The sequence below is a fragment of the Oncorhynchus keta genome, unplaced genomic scaffold (assembly GCF_023373465.1).
Source record: "Oncorhynchus keta strain PuntledgeMale-10-30-2019 unplaced genomic scaffold, Oket_V2 Un_contig_1027_pilon_pilon, whole genome shotgun sequence".
NCBI classification, from domain to species: domain Eukaryota; kingdom Metazoa; phylum Chordata; class Actinopteri; order Salmoniformes; family Salmonidae; genus Oncorhynchus; species Oncorhynchus keta.
The window spans coordinates 183,694-206,948 of record NW_026277059.1 but is presented as its reverse complement, the minus strand read 5'-3'; the positions used below and the strand labels follow the sequence as shown (position 1 = coordinate 206,948).

Below are 23,255 nucleotides of genomic sequence, written 5' to 3'. Positions count from 1 at the left end.
AATACTGTACCACCAAACATTTGGTTGATTATGAGACAGAAACTTGAGATGCAGTACATGACCTAGTTCACATTCAAACTGACAGATCAAACCAAGCTACAGGACGCTGACAACAATACCCAGTGTACAGTACACTGCCCATCACTTTAAAAACCTGTTCCAGGGTCAGTCTGGTTTTTTATCTCATAATGGTTAAGGTTCCGATTGAGGTGAGGAGAGCTGATCCTATATCAGTAGATGTTCTCCATAGATTCTTTTTTTTAATACTTTCACTGTTGAAAAGGTGGTATCTCAAGTATAAATACAGTAAAGTACACACCAAAGGTTAAAATGTCACGACATACAGAACCTTGACCACCTATTGGGATGGGCCTTTTGTTAATCAGGAGTTAAATGAGGTGAAAAAGGAGACTGGAGGGCCACTTTAAGTGCAGAGAGTAGCATGAGTGTCATACCAAGCCCTTCACTCTCCTCAAAGGTCTTCTTCACAGTCTCACAAGTAGACCCGTTGCCATGGCAAACCCCACAGCGATCTTCCACCGCGTTGGAGTCAATCTCATAGTCACACCCCACATTCTGAAAAGATCAAAACAAAGCAGGAACCTGCCGTTTCATACTATATAACGATTTAACTGATAGCAGAGAAGAATGACAGGCCTTCGGCAGAGAATAAAGGATAACCTAAAATGGATGCCACGCATTACAGTGTATGGTGTCCATTTTAGGACATCAGTACGTCTTTGGGTTCAATATTTAGGGTTCACCGGAATCATATTAAGATAATTTGAGGACAACATAATGTACTCGCACTGAAACAGAAGTATCCATCAATACGTCCACTTTGTAACAAAACATTCACAATTGGTCTTTTTTCTAAAATAATCATCGTGAGTACTATAATAATGTTGTGAAAATAATGTGTACAAAACTTATCAAAGAAACTTTCTATATTCAAATTCACAGTTCTGCTAGATAATCATCTCCCCATTTATTCTGTAGTCACTGAGATATTGAAAAATGAGTTGTCTGAGGTGATGCAGAAAATTAACAACAAACAAAGAAAAAAATGCTAAGGTAGCAATAAGCACAAGGCAGGACAATCTCCTGTAGCGTGATCGGACTCAGGAATTAGCAGTTGATAACTGGGGTTACCACAACCACATTGTGTCCCCACTACATCTAGTAACCAAATTATCCATCTACTATACATATATATATGTTATTTGGAAAGAATATGGACAAAATGAAAACTTATCAGAGAAACGTTCTATATTCAAATTCTCAGTTGGATCCTAACATCAATATTTGACTGGCTTATAAACAGACTAAATATTTAACTGCTTTCAGCCAAAACCAATTAAACAAAGCCAGCATTTAAAAAGAACGGCTCAACTGGGGTTACCACAACAAAATGTGATCCTCGCCCCATGAAGTCATCCAAATTCGTTAGCTTGTCCAATCAGAGCTTAGAGCACAGTCTGAAAGTTTGCATGAAGATATCGGACAAGAGTGAGACTGTTGGGAGATAATGACTTTATCCATCAATACGTCCACCTTGCAAGTAAAATATTAACGTGTCTTTTCCCAAAAAATAAACATAGTATGTACTATAATAACGTTGAGTGTTGTCTGAGGTGATGCAGAAAACTAATGTCACCTGTCTGACACGCAAAAATGAAAAGTGAGGGAAACGTTTGAGCACAAGGCTCTACAATCTCCTGTAGAGGGACAGGACTCAGGAATGAGCATTTGTCATCAGAGAAATAGTTCACCTTAAAAACAATGTTTGACAAACATTTCCATAATATATAATAATAATAAATAATAATATATGCCATTTAGCAGACGCTTTTATCCAAAGCGACTTACAGTCATGTGTGCATACATTCTACGTATGGGTGGTCCCGGGAATCGAAACCACTACCCTGGCGTTACAAGCGCCATGCTCTACCAACTGAGCTACAGAAGGACCATAGCTCCATAGCTCCAACGTGATATACGTGTCATTTGTTGTGTATCATAGGAGGTTAGTGGTACCTTAATTGGGGAGGACGGGCTCGTGGTAATGGCTGGAGCGGAATTGGTGGAATGGTATCAAATACACCAAACGCATGGTTTCCATGTGTTTGATGCCATTCCATTTGCTCCGTTCCAGACATTATTATGAGCCGTCCTCCCCTCAGCAGCCTCCACTGTGTATACTGTGGAACATAAGAGGTTCCAATAGCTCAGGGGTGTCAAACTCATTCCATGGAGGGCCTAGTGTCTGTGGGTTTTTGGTTTTTCCTTTCAATTAGGAACTAGACAAACAGCGGAGTGACCTTAATATTAATAAAGTACAAGGGAGGAGCGAAAACCCATAGATTTTTATTTTATTTTACCTTTATTTAACCAGGCATGTCAGTTAAGAACATATTCTTATTTTCAATGACAGCCTGGGAACAGTGGGTTAACAGCCTGTTCAGGGGCAGAACAACAACAGATTTGTACCTTGTTCAGCTCGGGGGTTTGAACTCGCAACCTTCCGGTTACTAGTCCAACGCTCTAACCACTAGGCTACGCTGCCGCCCCGATACTCAGCCCTCTGTGGAATGAGTTTGACGAATGTGCAATTGCTCATTGTTTCAGTAGCTTCGGTGAAACTGAGCCCTGCTGATTTATCCTGGTGCATATAGCCTAGCCAGATCTATACAACAGATGGTGTGGACGGAGCTAAACTTCAGATGACTTTGTCCCGTATGAAAACATCTGACAAACGTTGTTTTAGTGTGAACTATCCTCTGGAGTGATGATTCACAAATGAAACTATCCCTTTAACTTGAGGTGATCCTTCCCTTTAACCTCAGTTGCATTGTGAACTCTAAATCCCTCATCTTCCAGTCCTTAGATAATGAGCACGTTCCTCTGCTCAGGTGTTGCTGATGCATGCCAGGTCTTACGATACCTTGATAGGTATTTTACGTATCAGTTAACCACGTCACATGTTAAAGCAATCTGGTGTCCAACGGCACAGTCGATGACATGGCACGCAATCATTGGTTGATGTACGCAACGTCTAAACAGGGGAACATGACCTATGTCTTGGACATGAGTGGAAACTATGGAAACCAAAGACCAGGGTCACAATGTTGGTCTTGTTTGAAGATGTAAATGAAACAAGATAAAAGGCTAAAAGCATAGATTCTAACATTAATATTTGACTGGCTTATAAACAGTCTAAATATTTAACTGCTTTCAGCCAAAACCAATTAAACAAAGCCAGCTTTTAAACAGAATGGCTCAATTGGGGTCAACTGGGGTCATGACAACAAAATGTGTCCCGACTACAGTACATCAATTTACCAAATGATGCATCTCGGGTAGTGTATCATTATTTTCTTGGTCCAATCAGACCTTGGAGCACAGTCTGACATTTTGGGATGAAGATATTGGACAACAGTGAGACTGTACTGTGCGAGATAATGACTTACTCGAACAACACACTCATTTTCATACAGAATGTAAAGCTTTCAACATCATTGCGCGGAGAAAACAAGCAGCAGCCCGACTAAACAAAGTGCATATCAAATTACATCCCTAAAGCACAATGTTGAGACCAGGAGAAGTACGTCAACAAGGGAAGCTTAACAAATTAAGTTTAGACTTTAGGAGGGAATGACAATTTGAGTAGAGAATGAGAGAGAGTGAGAGAGCAAGGAGCGAGAGGCATGAGGGAGTGAGAGAGACAGAGAGAAGAGAGATTTCTGGGGACAAGGTTGCCGCTACCTTGCAGATGCCGTTAACACACATGTCTCGGCTCAAGCTGCCCTCATAGCACTGGGTCCCGTCAATGACCGCGTCCAGCATCTTCTCTGAGAAGTACTCGTTCAGAGGGCGGCAGTGCAGCTCGCAGGGGTTCACTGGCAAACACAAACAGGTTAGGTGTCACCTTACTTTAGCGACAAGGTATCACTTTGCTTTAGGCCTGTATCTGACATTAAGACAACCAAACCTGTCCTAAGCATGACCATAACATGACCAAGCAAGCATTATGTCATTTGTTACCGTATGTAATCAGTTGGGTATCGGTTAGCTTGTCAGTTGGGTAACATTTAGCTTGTCAGTTGGGTAACGGTTAGCTTGTCAGTTGGGTAACGGTTAGCTTGTCAGTTGGGTAACAGTTAGCCTGTCAGTTGGGTAACGGTTAGCTTGTCAGTTGGGTAACGGTTAGCTTGTCAGTTGGGTAACGGTTAGCCTGTCAGTTGGGTAACGGTTATCTTGTCAGTTGGGTAACAGTTAGCTTGTCAGTTGGGTAATTGTTAGCTTGTCAGTTGGGTAACGGTTAGCCTGTCAGTTGGGTAACGGTTATCTTGTCAGTTGGGTAACAGTTAGCCTGTCAGTTGGGTAACGGTTAGCTTGTCAGTTGGGTAACAGTTAGCTTGTCAGTTGGGTAATTGTTAGCCTGTCGGTTGGGTAACGGTTAGCTTGTCAGTTGGGTAACGGTTAGCCTGTCAGTTGGGTAACGGTTATCTTGTCAGTTGGGTAACAGTTAGCTTGTCAGTTGGGTAACGGTTAGCTTGTCATTTGGGTAACAGTTAGCCTGTCAGTTGGGTAACAGTTAGCTTGTCAGTTGGGTAATTGTTAGCGTTACAGCCTTATTCTATAATTGATTGTTTTTTCCCCTTATCAAGCTACACAGGTAATTCCACTGTACCTTTTTTATTTTTCAAAGCCTTCTTAATAAATCTCACAGATACAGTGGGGGAAAAAGTATTTAGTCAGCCACCAATTGTGCAAGTTCTCCCACTTAAAAAGATGAGAGGCCTGTAATTTTCATCATAGGTACACTTCAACTATGACAGACAAAATGAGGGAAAAAAATTCAGAAAATCCCATTATAGGATTTTTAATGAATTTATTTGCAAATTATGGTGGAAAATAAGTATTTGGTCAATAACAAAAGTTTATGTCAATACTTTGTTATATACCCTTTGTTGGCAATGACGGAGGTCAAACATTTTCTGTAAGTCTTCACAAGGTTTTCACACACTGTTGCTGGTATTTTGGCCCATTCCTCCATGCAGATCTCCTCTAGAGCAGTGATGTTTTGGTGCTGTTGCTTGGCAACACTGACTTTCAACTCCCTCCAAAGATTTTCTATGGGGTTGAGATCTGGAAACTGGCTCGGCCACTCCAGGACCTTGAAATGCTTCTTACGAAGCCACTCCTTCGTTGCCCGCGCGGTGTGTTTGGGATCATTGTCATGCTGAAAGACCCAGCCACATTTCATCTTCAATGCCCTTGCTGATGGAAGGAGGTTTTCACTCAAAATCTCACGATACATGGCCCCATTCATTCTTTCCTTTACACGGATCAGTCGTCCTGGTCCCTTTGCAGAAAAACAGGCCCAAAGCATGATGTTTCCACCCCCATGCTTCACAGTAGGCATGGTGTTCTTTGGATGCAACTCAGCATTCTTTGTCCTCCAAACACAACGAGTTGAGTTTTTACCAAAAAGTTATATTTTGGTTTCATCTGACCATATGACATTCTCCCAATCTTCTTCTGGATCATCCAAATGCTCTCTAGCAAACTTCAGACGGGCTTGGACATGTACTGGCTTAAGCAGGGGGACACGTCTGGCACTGCACGATTTGAGTCTCTGGCGGCGTAGTGTGTTACTGGCTTTGTTACTTTGGTCCCAGCTCTCTGCAGGTCATTCACTAGGTCCCCCCCGTGTGGTTCTGGGATTTTTGCTCACCGTTCTTGTGATCATTTTGACCCCACGGGGTGAGATCTTGCATGGAGCCCCAGATCGAGGGAGATTATCAGTGGTCTTGTATGTCTTCCATTTCCTAATAATTGCTCCCACAGTTGATTTCTTCAAACCAAGCTGCTTACCTATTGCAGATTCAGTCTTCCCAGCCTGCAGGTCTACAATTTTGTTTCTGGTGTCCTTTGACAGCTCTTTGGTCTTGGCCATAGTGGAGTTTGGAGTGTGACTGTTTGAGGTTGTGGACAGGTGTCTTTTATACTGATAACAACTTCAAACCGGTGCCATTAATACAGGTAACGAGTGGAGGACAGAGGAGCCTCTTAAAGAAGAAGTTACAGGTCTGTGAGAGCCAGAAATCTTGCTTGTTTGTAGGTGACCAAATACTTATTTTCCACCATGATTTACAAATAAATTCATGAAAAATCCTACAATGTGATTTTCTGGATTTTTTTTCTAATTTTGTCTGACATAGTTGAAGTGTACCTAAAGTACAGGCCTCTCTCATCTTTTTAAGTGGGAGAACTTGCACAATTGGTGGCTGACTAAATACTTTTTTTGCCTCACTGTATAGGACAGGTACTTCAAAACATACTTTTTTTAAATTTCATTTTTGGGACAAATTCAATGTTATACAATGCTTTCGGAAAGTACTCAGACCCCTTGACTTTTTCCACATTTTGTTACGTTACAGCCTTATTCTAAAATGGATTAAACCGTTTTTTCCTTCATCAATCTACACACAATACCCCATAATCACAAAGAAAAAAACGTTTTTTACACATTTTTGCTAATTTACAACAACTAAAAACTTGCGACGTATTTATCGTTAATGTGATGACATGCTATTTATTGAATAATTAACTATGTTTATAATTACGTGATTAAATTAATCCTGTAACCATTAACTCAGTATCCTGGGGCACCACGGGAAAAGTTTGTTTAATGAGTTACTGTTTCCCGAAATCACTCAAAGATTATCAGGATATCGATTTCTTAGCAGTCACTAACTCATTCATTTCCTCAGTCTCATTCTGAACGTCACATAATTCGTAAATCTGCACAAACCCGGGTCTCACTAAATCATTCCATACTGCACAAATTGAGTTGATTACTTATTTACTAACAAGCTAAATGATAACATAAGATACACACACTAGACAAACAGTCTAAGTTATTGGTTAGAACTTAATACAATGGCAACAGGTCCCTCGCAGACCAACACAATATGACACGTGTTAAACAAGATGGAGATTTAAAGAAAAAGAGAGAGAGAAAGTGCATAAGATAAAAGCACACTTGGATACATTTGTAAACTATGCTTAGTTTAACCCTGACACCTTGCCCCGAATTGCCGCTCTTATGGGTCAGAATTATAATGCATGTATTTACGTGTTGAAGGTCTCCATTGGGTATCTCTTCGTGGGCAGAGTTCCGCTTAGTGGGATAGGTTTGGCCGACGCCCTGATCATTCGATGGCAAGGTATTAGAACTTACTACGATCTCGTTTAGACAACTAGAATTACAGTTCATCGTTACAAAAACATTCTCTTTGGTATGGATATTTTCTACACAACGCGCAGTATGTAAACATGCATATTTAATGAAAACTCTGAAAGTTAATGTTTTCGTTATAGCGCTGTCATTTAACTTCATGACGTCACAAAAATAAACATTCATTCTCATATTCCATCTATCACTGTTACCACCATTTTGGTTGATGAAATATAATTGCCCAAAGTCCATTTATTTCATGTTACAGTTCTGAGGTAGATTCTCCATAAGGCCCACACAGACATTCCAGTCCTAAACATTAAATGAAAAAGGATTAGTCTGCTGCCTTAAGATTTACAATGGGAGTGAGGTATCATAAACACCCCTCCCATCAATCCCTCTATACCCCCCCCCCTCTGCGGGAGGCAGAGATATCCCTGTAGAACCATGATCCACTGTAACCTGATCCTCACAGGCCAGTCATGACAAAACTGAAATATTACATTTACATCAGTATTCCTGACCCTTTACTCAGTACTATATTGAAGCACCTTTGGCAGCGATTACAGCATCAAGTGTTCTTCGGTATGACGCTACCAGCTTGGCTTGGGGAGTTTCTTCCATTCTTCTCTGCAGATCCTCTCAAGCTCTGTCAGGTTGGATGGGGGAATGTTGCTGCACAGCTATTTCCAGGTCTCTCCAGAGATGTTTGATCTGGTGCAAGACCGGGCTCTTGCTGGGCCACTCAAGGACATTCAGAGACTTGTCCCAAAGCCACTCATGCGTTGTCTTGACCTTGTGCTTAGGGTCATTGTCCTGTTGGAAAGTGAACCTTCATCCCAGTCTGAGGTCCTGAGCGTTCTGGAGCAGGTTTTCATCAAGGATTTCTCTGTACTTTCCTCTGTTCATCTTTGCCTCGATTCCAACTAGTCTCCCAGTCCTTGCCACTGAAAAACATCCCCACAGCATGGTGCTGCCACCACCATGCTTCACCGTAGGGATGGTGCCAGGTTTCCTCCAGATGTGATGTTTGGCATTCAGGCCAAAGAGTTCAATATTGGTTTCATCAGACCAGATAATCTTGTTTCTCATGGTAAGAGTCTAACTGCCTTTTGGCAAACTCCAAGCGGGCTGTCATGTGTCTTTTACTGAGGAGTGGCTTCCGTCTGGCCACTCTACCATAAAGGCCTGATTGATGAAGTGCTGCAGAGATGGTTGTCCTTCTGGAAGGTTCTTCCATCTCCACAGAGGAACTCTAGAGCTCTGTCAGAGTGACCATCGGGTTGTTTCGTCACCTCCCTGACCAAGGTCCTTCCTGGCCAGGCAGCCAGCCACTAGGAAGAGTCTTGGTGGTTCCAAACTTCTTCCATTTAAGAATGATGGAGGCCACTGTGTTCTTGAGGAACTTCAATGCTGCAGAAATGTTTTGGTACCCTTCCCCAGACCTGTGCCTCAACATAATCGTGTCTTGGAGGTCTACGGACAATTCCTTCGACCTCATGGCTTGGTTTTTACTCTGACATGCACTGTCAATTGTGGGACCTTATATAGACAGGTGTGTGCCTTTCCAAATCATGTCCAATCACTTGAATTTACCACAGGTGGACTCCAATCAAGTTGTAGAAACATCTCAAGGATGATCAATGGAAACAGGATGCACCTGAGCTCAGTTTCCAGTCTCATAGCAAAGGGTCTGAATACTTATGTAAATAAGGTATCTGTTTTTTATTTTTAATAAATTAGTAAAAATGTCTACAAAACCTGTTTTCGCTTTGTCATTATCTGTAGATTGCTGAGAATTTTTTTTTAAATCAGTTTTAGAATAAAGCTGTCATGTAAAAAAATGTGGAAAAGTCAAGGGGTCTGAATACTTTCCGAAGGTACTGTAGGGTTCAAGCATTACCCTTGTTTACATATTCGGTCCTGTATTTAACACATCCACTGTCAGAGCAATACCACTCTGCAGATTACTGACACTGCACAGACCTGTGTAACCTGAACTCAGGCTTAACGTTATCGTCACCCCCACGTTCATTTAGCTAGGGCTAATCTGGTCGGTGTCCCGTGTCTCAACATTCTTCAGGCTGATAACATAGTAAATTACAAGCTGGGAACACAAGGAGCTGCTGTGCGATACTGTATATAATGTTATAGAAGAGTTTCCAATGAGAACATTTCTATTTCGACAAGGAATCATGGTTTTCCAACCTTGTCTATTCACGGTAGTAAACTGAGAAATGTTAACGTATTGCATTGCTTATTTTAAGCCGTTTTCTCTTTCTATTCCTGATAAACACAGCACACACAGTACAGTTAAATATTACTAAGTGCTGTTGTAAAAGTATGCCTTATTGGCATGCCAAACAATAGTTGGTTTGCACACTTTTCATAGTTCCAGGTGAATAGATGAAAAAATGATTTATACCAGAATGAGACACACTGTCTGTCTTGCTCCACAATGGATCTCAAACCAACATTTCAGTCAATAGACAGAAATGTCATGGCTATAATGGTGTTTGGAATGCAAATTGAATTTCTTCACAATGGTGTTTGGAAGGCAACAAATACGCAACTCACATCACCTGCTTTATTGACATGAAATGGCTACAGGCCTTTGCTCGGATGTCGAACAATGAATGGTTTTGAAAAATGTTTATGAAGTGACAGTGTATTTCCTCTTGTTTGCACTGTCACTCTAAAGTCGACAAAACATACAGGCTAAAATCGAACATCTGGAAATGTATTCTGTGTTATTTAGTTACTTTGGGGTGTAAGAGTTTATGTTACAGTATCGAGCTAGAACAACGCACACTCACCTCGGTTGTTGACCTGCACCCATTTGTAGAACTTGCCCTTGTAAAGCATGGTGTTAAAGTGACTGCACTGGATGAGTCTGAAGGAGGGCTGGTTGGGGGGGCAGCGGGTGCTGTTACAGATCTTGTAGCGCCTTCGCTCCCCCACGCAGTACTTCCCTCCGTACTTGGGACTGGAGGAGAGGAGAGAGTAGAGCGGAGTGTCATCCTGTTAGTGGACAAACAGGCATGTCTTTAAATGGATGATAATAGATGATAATAGTATTTTCAGGTGGCTGTAGGGCATGTGACAACCGGGGGGGGCTCAACACTGGTGACTCACATTGACATAGATACAGTATCTTTTACAAGCCTGGCCATCCCACCAATACAGGCTGAAATTTCAGGAAGTCTTTTCAAACAGATCTTACACTAAAAGGGCATTATCATAATTTTCATAATTTAAAATAATTATTCCAACTCAGTGTGGAATTACATATAAAATCACAGGGAAATCTAGTTTTTGACTGCACTGGGCCTTTAAGTAAATCAGGTGATGAGGTGAAAATGAGACTACAGCGCAAACTTAAATGACAGTTCGATGGTTGTAATTCGATGGTTGTAATGTTATTTATATATACATGTTATTTTGTGAACATAATGTGCATTTCATGTTCATTGGTCATTGAAAATAAAGGGATGACATAAGTGATGATGCGGTGAAGTCCTTACCAACACAACCAATGATAACTGCAATCAGAGACACTCCTCTTATGAATGCTAATGCTCTTCAAGCGGTCCTCAAGTGAGTTCTCTCCTCTATTGTAAGGCATTGTAATGGAAATTGAACCATTATCCTGTCCTGCTAAGCAAGCATTCAAAATATAACAAGTACTTCTGGTTGTCAGGAATGTAGTGAAGTAAAAGTAAAAGTTGTAAAAATATAAATAGTAAAGTAAGGTACAGATACTCAAAAAAACTATTTCAGTAGTACTTTAAATTATTTTTACAGTACTTTTCACCGCTGCCCAATGCCAGTCCTCTGGTAGCCCCAACAGCACAGTGCTGCCTTTTCTGCCACTTCTCTCTCTTCCGTGTCGGGAAACTATGAACTCCTAACACAATCCTATTGGATCCCATCAATCAAAATGTCTGCCACTTCTCTCTCTTCCGTGTCGGGAAACTATGAACTCCTAACACAATCCTATTGGATCCCATCAATCAAAATGTCTGCCACTTCTCTCTCTTCCGTGTCGGGAAACTATGAACTCCTAACACAATCCTATTGGATCAATCAAAATGTCTGCCACTTCTCTCTCTTCCGTGTCGGGAAACTATGAACTCCTAACACAATCCTATTGGATCAATCAATCAAAATGTCTGCCACTTCTCTCTTCCGTGTCCTATGAACTCCTAACACAATCCTATTGGAAACTAAATGAACTCCTAACACAATCCTATTGGATCAATCAAAATGTCTGCCACTTCTCTCTCTTCCATGTCGGGAAACTATGAACTCCTAACACAATCCTATTGGATCAATCAATCAAAATGTCTGCCACTTCTCTCTCTTCCGTGTCGGGAAACTATGAACTCCTAACACAATCCTATTGGATCAATCAATCAAAATGTCTGCCACTTCTCTCTCTTCCGTGTCGGGAAACTATGAACTCCTAACACAATCCTATTGGATCAATCAAAATGTCTGCCACTTCTCTCTCTTCCATGTCGGGAAACTATGAACTCCTAACACAATCCTATTGGATCAATCAAAATGTCTGCCACTTCTCTCTCTTCCGTGTCGGGAAACTATGAACTCCTAACACAATCCTATTGGATCAATCAAAATGTCTGCCACTTCTCTCTCTTCCATGTCAGGAAACTATGAACTCCTAACACAATCCTATTGGATCAATCAAAATGTCTGCCACTTCTCTCTCTTCCATGTCGGGAAACTATGAACTCCTAACACAATCCTATTGGATCAATCAAAATGTCTGCCACTTCTCTCTCTTCCGTGTCAGGAAGCTATGAACTCCTAACACAATCCTATTGATCCCATCAATCAAAATGTCTGCCACTTCTCTCTCTTCCGTGTCGGGAAACTATGAACTGCTAACACAATCCTATTGGATCAATCAAAATGTCTGCCACTTCTCTCTCTTCCGTGTCGGGAAACTATGAACTCCTAACACAATCCTATTGGATCAATCAAAATGTCTGCCAGTGCTACTCTTTGCCTCGTCTCTGGTGGTTCCCGTTGAGCACAGAAACAGGTGGCAGTTCAGCCTGACTGGGGCCTAAATGTTCTTAGGTACACATTTCATCATAATCTGGGCGCACGTGAAAATCGATGCCAGCATTTTGATTCATAAACGATGAACTTCATTTTATTTTGCATGTAGTGTAAATAAAAATAAACATGCTTACATGTGTGACTTATACAACATAAAGAATATAGACGTTTCATAAATTGAGTAGTGAACATACGCAGACCATTTGTATAAAAGCTAAATACATTTTATAAACGAGGCCCCTGATGGCTCACATACTGAACACGGTGTCTTTGTCTAACACAGTGAGCCAGGAGGCCCGATGGCTCATATACTGAACACGGTGTCTTTGTCTAACACAGTGAGCCAGGAGGCCCGATGGCTCATATACTGAACACAGTGTCTTTGTCTAACACAGTGAGCCAGGAGGCCCCTGATGGCTCATGTACTGAACACGGTGTCTTTGTTTAACAGTGAGCCAGGAGGCCCCTGATGGCTCATGTACTGAACACGGTGTCTTTGTTTAACAGTGAGCCAGGAGGCCGCTGATGGCTCACATACTGAACACGGTGTCTTTGTCTAACACAGTTAGCCAGGAGGCCCCTGATGGCTCATATACTGAATACCGTGTCTTTGTCTAACACAGTGAGCCAGGAGGCCACTGATGGCTCATATACTGAATACCGTGTCTTTGTCTAACACAGTGAGCCAGGAGGCCCCTGATGGCTCATATACTGAATACTGTGTCTTTGTCTAACGCAGTTAGCCAGGAGGCCCCTGATGGCTCATATACTGAATACCGTGTCTTTGTCTAACGCAGTGAGCCAGGAGGCCCCTGATGGCTCACATACTGAACACGGTGTCTTTGTCTAGAGCCAGGAGGCCCGATGGCTCATATACTGAACACTGTGCCTTTGTCTAGAGCCAGGAGGCCCGATGGCTCATACTGAACACTGTGCCTTTGTCTAGAGCCAGGAGGCCCGATGGCTCATACTGAACACTGTGCCTTTGTCTAGAGCCAGGAGGCCCGATGGCTCATATACTGAACACGGTATCTCTGTCTAGAGCCAGGAGGCCCGATGGCTCATATACTGAACACTGTGTCTTTGTCTAGAGCCAGGATCCAGGAACAGATTCAGGAGGGCAGAACAGAGATCCTCAAAAAGGACAATATTCCAACAAATAAGAAAGATAAAAGTGGAAAAATATAAAAGAAAAATTATATTGAGTACAACACGGTTTATTTCAAAACGCAAGGACTCTCTCTTTGTCTCAGCATTGGATTTGAGTGTCAATGCCATGCACAAATGAAGAGGCAAGTCAGAATAGGCCTACGCCTCCAAGCAGAGCAACACAAACACGGCAACAAGACAGTAAATAAGGTACCACAGAAATACGTTTTTGGATGGATGACACTGAACAGACCTTGGACTCTATTTGAAAACGACTCCACTCAATATCCAACAACTATAATGATTTAAAAAATGATTACTCTATTCAATGAGAATGAATGAGAAGAGTATTCAGTTCCTAACATATTAGCCAAGTAAGATTTTGGTAGGGTGGTGACACTCTGTGTTCAATAAGTGACATGGTTCACAGAAATGTGTCATACATGGATTAAATGTGTTCTGTTAACTAAGATGGAGCATGGTCTGATGGAGCATGGTCTGATGGAACATGGTCTGATGGAGCATGGTCTGATGGAACATGGTCTGATGGAGCATGGTCTGATGGAGCATGGTCTGATGGAGCATGGTCTGATGGAGCATGGTCTGATGGAGCATGGTCTGATGGAGCATGGTCTGATGGAGCATGGTCTGATGGAGCATGGTCTGATGGAGCATGGTCTGATGGAGCATGGTCTGATGGAGCATGGTCTGATGGATGGAGCATGGTCATGGTGGTCTGATGGATGGTCTGATGGAGCATGGTCTGATGGAACATGGTCTGATGGAGCATGGTCTGATGGAGCATGGTCTGATGGAGCATGGTCTGATGGAGCATGGTCTGATGGAGCATGGTCTGATGGAGCATGGTCTGATGGAGCATGGTCTGTGATGGAGCATGGTCTGATGGAGCATGGTCTGATGGAGCATGGTCTGATGGAGCATGGTCTGATGGAGCATGGTCTGATGGAACATGGTCTGATGGAACATGGTCTGATGGAGCATGGTCTGATGGAACATGGTCTGATGGAACATGGTCTGATGGAACATGGTCTGATGGAACATGGTCTGATGGAGCATGGTCTGATGGAACATGGTCTGATGGAACATGGTCTGATGGAACATGGTCTGATGGAACATGGTCTGATGGATGGTCTGATGGAACATGGTCTGATGGAACATGGTCTGATGGAGGTCATGGTCTGATGGAGCATGGTCTGATGGAATGGAACATGGTCTGATGGAACATGGTCTCATGGTCTGATGGAGCATGGTCTGATGGAACATGGTCTGATGGAACATGGTCTGATGGAACATGCATGGTCTGATGGAACATCTGATGGTGGTCTGATGGAGCATGGTCTGATGGAACATGGTCTGATGGAGCATGGTCTGATGGAACATGGTCTGATGGAACATGGTCTGATGGAACATGGTCTGATGGAACATGGTCTGATGGAGCATGGTCTGATGGAGCATGGTCTGATGGAACATGGTCTGATGGAACATGGTCTGATGGAACATGGTCTGAACATGGTCTGATGGAACATGGTCTGATGGAGCATGGTCTGATGGAACATGGTCTGATGGAACATGGTCTGATGGAACATGGTCTGATGGAGCATGGTCTGATGGAACATGGTCTGATGGAACATGGTCTGATGGAACATGGTCTGATGGAGCATGGTCTGATGGAGCATGGTCTGATGGAACATGGTCTGATGGAACATGGTCTGATGGAACATGGTCTGATGGAGCATGGTCTGATGGAACATGGTCTGATGGAGCATGGTCTGCATGTATAGTCCACTGGAATATCTGATACGTACAGTACCTGGACATCGGTCTTGGCCTCGCTTCATACTCGTTGCCAAACCCACTGGCTACAGGTTATCTACAAGTCTCTGCTAGGTAAAGCCCCGCCCTATCTCAGCGCTCTGGTCACCATAGCAGCACCCACTCGTAGCACACGCTCCAGCAGGTATATCTCACTTGTCACCCCCAAAGCCAATTCTTCCTTTGGTCGCCTTTCCTTCCAGTTCTCTGCTGCCACTGACTGGAATGAACTGCAAAATCACTGAAGCTGGAGATTCCCATCTCCCTCACTAGCTTTAAGAACCAGGTGTCAGAGAGGCTCACAGATCACTGCACCTGTTCATAGCCCATCTGTATACAGCCAATCTATCTACCTCATCCCCATACTGTATTTATTTATTTTGCTCCTTTTGCACCACAGTATCTCTACTTGCACATCCATCTTTTGCACATCTACCATTCCAGTGTTTAATTGCCATATTGTAATTACTTCGCCACCATGGCCTATGTATTGCCTTAACTCCCTTATTTGACCTAATTTGCACTCACTGTATATAGACTTTGTACTCTTTTTTTTCTATTGTATTATTGACTGTATGTTTTGTTCATTCCATGTGTAACTCTGTGTTGTTGTATGTGTCGAACTGCTATGCTTTATCGTGGCCAGGTCGCAGTTGCAAATGAGAACTTGTTCTCAACTAGCCTACCTGGTTAAATAAAGGTGAAGTAAATGTTTTTTAAAAACACACCGATGTCCACATACTGATTGATATTTTGTGCTTTTAAACGCGCAGGCCTTCTTCTACTACTGTTTGTTAACAGTATTCTGTGGTAACTGCCCTAAAAACAGCCCTCTCATCTTTGGCTTTGGGGACGTTAACACAGAATTAAAATACTCAGAGGTAGTTACATTGGCAAATACCCAACAACTATTTACAAATAGTAATGTTAGTGCCTCATAGTGGGTGAAAACAGAGGTTAAAGAGTGTAGCTTTAAGGGTTATTTAAGTCCCTGTTTAGTACTGATGAGTCAACAGCATAAACTATATACTAACAGTAAGCGGTGCCCCTCCTGGGAGAGCCCCTTGGTGTTCTGCTTTAAAAATACATCTGAAACCAGATAACACAAGATGGTGTACCTGCCGGTGTTCACACCACAGAATGTTGCTTTGAATTTGAATGTGCGTTCTACTAATTCTAATTCTCCGGGGCAGGTGCGTAGACTAATCCATTAGGACTTACACTGGGTTGACGCAGTCCCTCTGGGCGTTCTGAACTCCAGCCCCACAGGTTCTGGAACAGGCAGACCACTCGCTCCATGGAGCCCAGCCCCCTTTGACGCTCTCAGGCTGGTGTCCCACCGCCACACACTCCCCGTCAAAGCACCACTGACAATCACACATTTCAATACTTCACTTGGATGCTCAGTGAAACATTGTGATTTATAATCTTCTAGGTCTTCATGAACTAACTCATCATTTCTTTATGTTTGGGGTTACAAAAACACAGTCTCCAGTGCACGATTACAAACATACTACCAAAAACAGCAACATTGGGCTAGCAATTCTAAAATGTATTTTAGATGAGTTTTTTTTACCTAACTCCTCAAGTCATCCTGGTAACGAGGAGGAAAATCAAGAGAATAAAATACACTCACCTAGTCCTCACCCAACCTGGTCCCAGGAAGTGTCTACACTCACCTAGTCCTCACCCCACCTGGTCCCAGGAAGTGTCTACACTCACCTAGTCCTCACCCAACCTGGTCCCAGGAAGTCTCACCTGGTCCCAGTCCACCTCAGGAAGTGTCCCAGTCCTCACCTGGTCCCAGGAAGTGTCTACACTCACCTGGTCCCAGTCCTCACCCAACCTGGTCCCAGGAAGTGTCTACACTCACCTTGTCCTCTCAGGTCCCAGGAAGTGTCTACCCCTTGTCCTGGTCCCAGGAAGTGTCTACACTCACCTAGTCCTCACCCACCTGGTCCCAGGAAGTGTCTACACTCACCTAGTCCTGGTCCCAGGAAGTGTCTACACTCACCTTGTCCTCACCCAACCTGGTCCCAGGAAGTGTCTAACTCACCTAGTCCTCTTCCCACCAACCTGGTCCCAGGAAGTGTCTACACTCACCTTGTCCTCTCCCAACCTGGTCCCAGGAAGTGTCTACACCTCACCTGGTCCCAGGAAGTGTCTACACTCACCTTGTCCTCTCCCAACCTGGTCCCAGGAAGTGTCTACACTCACCTTGTCCTCTCCCAACCTGGTCCCAGGAAGTGTCTACACTCACCTTGTCCTCACCACACCTGGTCCCAGGAAGTGTCTACAATAACCTAGTCCTCACCCCACCTGGTCCCAGGAAGTGTCTACACTCACCTAGTCCTCACCCAACCTGGTCCCAGGAAGTGTCTTCACTCACCTTGTCCTCTCCCAACCTGGTCCCAGGAAGTGTCTACACTCACCTTGTCCTCACCCAACCTGGTCCCAGGAAGTGTCTTCACTCACCTTGTCCTCTCCCAACCTGGTCCCAGGAAGTGTCTACACTCACCTTGTCCTCTCCCAACCTGGTCCCAGGAAGTGTCTACACTCACCTAGTCCTCACCCAACCTGGTCCCAGGAAGTGTCTACACTCACCTTGTCCTCTCCCAACCTGGTCCCAGGAAGTGTCTACACTCACCTTGTCCTCTCCCAACCTGGTCCCAGGAAGTGTCTACACTCACCTTGTCCTCTCCCAACCTGGTCCCAGGAAGTGTCTACACTCACCTTGTCCTCTCCCAACCTGGTCCCAGGAAGTGTCTACACTCACCTTGTCCTCACCACACCTGGTCCCGTCGACTGCACCATCCAGCTTTGAGTGACAAGTTGTCCCCACAGTGCACCACAACGTACTGCAGACGTTCTACAGGGAAGGGACAAAGAGTCGTAGTTACTTCCTGCCCACATCAACTCAGTTATGCCTCCAACATGATGAATTAAACATTAAAACATCCCTGGGAACAGTTGCTAAGGGCATGAGAGCCAGCTGTCTTCTGAGGCAGGGCCCCAGTAGAGAGAGATGGCTGACATCATTTCATGAAGACACATCTAAATAATGTGTAGCTGACATGATATGTACATTTTTCAATAGAAGAACATTGAAGTAAGTTGTAATGAGCAGTTGATCTCGAAATAGGGTCGCCTTATGAATTACTATGGATTCCAACTTTCACTGCAAAGTCTGACCTTCTGGCACTCCAGGCTGGCTCAAACAGCGACTAAAAGTATTTGAGCGATTTCATATACTATTATACTATTTCAATCCAGTTCTGGTACTGTATATAGTATTGTGAAAATGTAGTGAACTGTGACTAATGGTCTTATTTTCTAGTTACTGTAGACATGTAGCGGCGATGTGTGTATAAAGATGAGGTATTAAGCGAGAGGCACACGTCTGCCATATCCAAAAACATACAGTACATCTGATTTACTCTGGTTATTTCCCGAGAGGTTTAGCTCAGGAAAGGATTTGGAGCAGCAAACATTACCGGGTTTAAAACACGACAGAGACGTACAGCGAGGATTAGGATTAATATGATATGTTCCAAGAAAACCATTACAGAATCAAATGATATGTACTGTAGCCATCTGTCAAGTAATGCTCTCTGGCATTAAGGATGTCATTTCTCTCTACACTATCTGGGGATGTTACTTCATGAATACTTCATGAATCAATGTTGAGCCCCACAGGAGGGCATATTTCAAAAGAACCTTCCATGCTGTTGTAACCGGTGTGAAATGGCTAGCTAGATAGCGGTGCGAGCTAGTAGTGTTTCAACTGGTGACGTCACTCGCTATGAGACAGTTTTTGTGGAGTGCTGGGTAATATTGCTTCATGCGAGTGTAGCGAAATGTGCAGTTTGCAAAATTAGTTGGTCATTTAGTTAGCTAGCTAGCCACAACTTTAACTAGGTAATCATCTTGGTCAACCATCTTGTGGAATTAAACTATTGATTTATTTACAGTTGGTACTGCGTTGGTCTTTGCTAGAAAACTATATTACACGCTTCAAATCAAATCAAATGTATTTGTCACATGGTTAGCAGATGTTAATGCGAGTGTAGCGAAATTCAGTAATAACCATCTAACCTAACAATTCCAAAACTACTACCTTATACACACAAGTGTAAAGGGATAAGAATATGTACATAAAGATATATGAATGAGTGATGGTACAGAAGGCATAGGCAAGATGCAGCAGATGGTATAGAGTACAGTATATACATATGAGATGAGTAATGTAGGGTATGTAAACAAAGTGGCATAGTTTAAAGTGGCTAGTGATACATGTATTACATAAAGATGCAGTAGATGATATAGAGTACGGTATATACATATGAGATGAGTAATGTAGGGTATGTAAACATTATATTAAGTAGCATTGTTTAAAGTGGCTAGTGATATATTTTACATAAATTTCCATCAATTCCCATTATTAAAGTGGCTGGAGTTGAGTCAGTGTGTTGGCAGCAGCCACTCAAATGTTAGTGGTGGCTGTTTAACAGTCTGATGGCCTTGAGATAGAAGCTGTTTTTCAGTCTCTCAGTCCCAGCTTTGATGCACCTGTACTGACCTTGCCTTCTGGATGATAGCGGGGTGAACAGGCAGTGGCTCGGGTGGTTGTTGTCCTTGATGATGATCTTTATGGCCTTCCTGTGACATCGGGTGGTGTAGATGTCCTACACCGAGCCCCCTACGTCACCCACCGAGCCCCCTACGTCACCCACAGAGCCCCCTACGCCACCCACTGAGCCCCCTACGCCACCCACCGAGCCCCCTACGCCACCCACCGAGCCCCCTACGCCACCCACCGAGCCCCCTACGCCACCCACCGAGCCCCAGAAACCCCCACGAGCCCCCAAAACCACCCACTGAGCCCCCTACATCACCCACGAGCCCCAGAAACCACCCACTGAGCATCCTACATCACCCAACGATCCCCCTATGTCACCCACTGAGCCCCCTACATCACCCACTGAGCCCCCTACGTAACCCACTGAGACTCCTACAGCACCCACCGAGCCCCCTACATCACCCAACGATCCCCCATGTCACCCACTGAGCCCCCTACATCACCCACTGAGCCCCCTACGTAACCCACTGAGCCCCCTACGTAACCCACCGAGCCTCCTACAGCACCCACCGAGCCCCCTACATCACCCACGAGCCTCCTACACCACCCACGAGCCTCCTACAGCACCCACCGAGCCCCCTACATCACCCACGAGCCTCCTACACCACCCACCGAGCCCCCTACATAATCTTTGCTGATACACAAGCCAAGTCTTAACCTTTGCACTGGCAAAATGGTACCGAGTTCACTGCTCAGCATTTTATCCCGCCGTAAAGCTTTCTTATCATGAGGAAGATCGCTTGTGTCTGAGCCTTGAGGGGGGTGTCCAGAGGTGCGTCCGACTCTGAGAGCACTCTTAAAGATTGACCCTAGGTCAGAGACAGTGACTCTGGTCTGGCGTCCTGGTGCTGCGATAAGTACAAGCTGGTGGCATGGGATGACACGTTGGGAAGCTACTACAAGCCTCTCTGGAGAGAGACATGGTCTGCTCCCTCACACAACACCAAGGAGAGAGGGGGGCGACTGGGACTTCACCATCTACTCCATTGCTGAATGTGGAGACTTGAGATAAGAGCTCCAAAAGGACGATTTCAGGGTTTATCGGACTGGTGCTGGGAGATTGGGACGATGGAGATAGACTTGTGTGTATTTTTGTGGGGGGGACTGACATTTTGTTTGTGAAGAGGCCAAATGGTCAGCGGTGTCTGATTCTGACGTTAGTATTGACCTTCTTGAAGCTGTTCGGCTTTAGAACACGCTAGAGGACAATGAACAAACATCTATCGAACTGTGAGAGAGCTGATGCCCTTCTTTTTCAATTACTCGACAAACATCGCAGACAGATTGGCTGGTGGAGTCGGTCATACTCGGAAGACTGTTGTGGTTATCAAAATGGAGATAAAACATCGCAGACAGATTGGCTGGTCGAGTCGTTCATAATCGGAAGACTGTTGTGGTTATCAAAATGGAGATAAAACATCGCAGACAGATTGGCTGGTGGAGTCGGTCATACTCGGAAGACTGTTGTGGTTATCAAAATGGAGATAAAACAAAGAAGAAGTAAACAGAAACATCATGTCAGCCCTGCATGCTGAGCTTGGGCCTTTGTGTGTAAGCCTCTGTGGGGAATGATATGATGGATGTGTCAGTAGCTTGGTCTCCATACAATCGTTGACAAATTTGAATTTAAAAATTCTAACATCTGCAGAAAAACAATATGCTCATTTTTCCCACCAGAGATGTGTTTCCACCTAATGAACTTGTTGATTTGTTGCGTGACGACATAGTGCACATAAATATAATTTATGAGGTTAAATTCCCATGTACCGATTACAAGAAGTATAAATGAAATGTGTGTTCCATCACATTTTAAACTGTGTGTGTTGCGTGATACAGCGAGGGGCCCACTCTGGTTTTGGTACATGTGCTCTAGCCAACAACTCACACATACAGAGGGTAGAACCTGCATGATGACATTATTAGAGACAAAAGAGCAAGATTGACAAATAAAAATAAGCAGCAGCCAAGTGTCAATCCTCATGTCACCAGAATAAGACCCTGGATATTGATTGGAAAGGAGCATCAAGCTCGTCACCGTGCACTTTCACCACCCTGTGAAGTTCATCAGAACTTATTTCATCTGTAGCCTAATAAACTGCATGCTTTCCTGAGTCATAGTGGGAGGACCACACAACATATCACATGACTCCAAGTTTACTTCGATATAATGGTTATGTAAATAACCTCCATTTCTAGCATAATTCATTTTACAGACACAAAAAGATCCCACCTTGTCAAAGGTATTTTGCTTTGTCAGAATTTGCAAATTATCGGTTTCCATCAGACGACATGTACTTTACTCGCATTAAAAAGTAAGATGGACACCTGGTTAGTGTTTCACAAGGGAATGGAGTTATTGCTACGCACATTTCTTACAGTCTTCAGGCCCAACCATGTGTGTGTGTGTGTGTGCGCGCATATATTAATGAGCATTTGATATATTAATGCTGCTATCAAAAGTGATTTATAGTTTGTGTATTTGACGGTCTTCATATACTTTACTACATCATACAGCTTGTCCACGTTACATTTAATAATGACACCGTGGTTCTTTATTTGGGCTCTCCTTATTAAATCTCCATACAACTACAATTCATCCCTTCATTTGATCTAATATCTTCATCCCTCCATCAGCCAGTTCGTGAATGTTAAACATGTATCCTCGTTGTATACGAAACGCTTACTTACTAACGAGCTAGTAAATTACATCCCAACTCTGAATAACTAAATCCTGCTAAATCACGCATAAATGTCAATTCAGACCTGAAGTTATGATTCAGCCTTAAAACCCACAACCACTTGCTTCTAATCTTGGAATGTTGTCAATTCAACAAGAAAGAAATAGTCCTCCTCCCAACCACTATCGAAAGGGGAGGAGGAAACCAATGTTTCCCTAATTCCATTCAGGTTTCCTGCTTCAGTCCTGGCAATAGCACCAAAAAGGGTTGAAGGAGATGATCTATCCCACGCTTGCTTTCCTGCCCTGGTGGGCTTCCTGTAAAGCCAAGCACACGGAGTGAGTAGCTAATGTTATTCATACAAAGGGCTGTAGTAACTCCAACCCTGGATGAGAATCTCTCTCTCTGATAAACACCTCACCTCTCTGCATTAATTAGCATAAAATAACCTACTGACAGTAACTCTAACCATTCAAACTAGAGACATCAAACCACATATCTCTCTCTCTCTCTCTCTCTCTCTCTCTCTCTCTCTCTCTCTCTCTCTCTCTCTCTCTCCCCACTCCCTCCCCATATCTCTCTCTCTCTCTCTCCCCCTCCCTCCCTCTCTCTCTCCATCTCT

General features: G+C 43.6%; 1 protein-coding gene across 1 annotated transcript in view; it reads right to left on the bottom strand.

Annotated features, from left to right (window-relative positions):
* Positions 1–23,255, bottom strand: part of LOC118372296 (A disintegrin and metalloproteinase with thrombospondin motifs 7) — a 200,145-nt gene that overhangs the window by 101,974 nt on the left and 74,916 nt on the right. The window contains exons 10-14 of the mRNA XM_052500303.1: positions 18,093–18,185; positions 16,538–16,683; positions 10,063–10,232; positions 3,766–3,899; positions 456–576 (exon numbers count right to left, since the gene is read on the bottom strand). Coding sequence (XP_052356263.1) covers positions 456–576; positions 3,766–3,899; positions 10,063–10,232; positions 16,538–16,683; positions 18,093–18,185 — 664 coding nt within the window. The remainder of the gene's footprint in view (positions 1–455; positions 577–3,765; positions 3,900–10,062; positions 10,233–16,537; positions 16,684–18,092; positions 18,186–23,255) is intronic.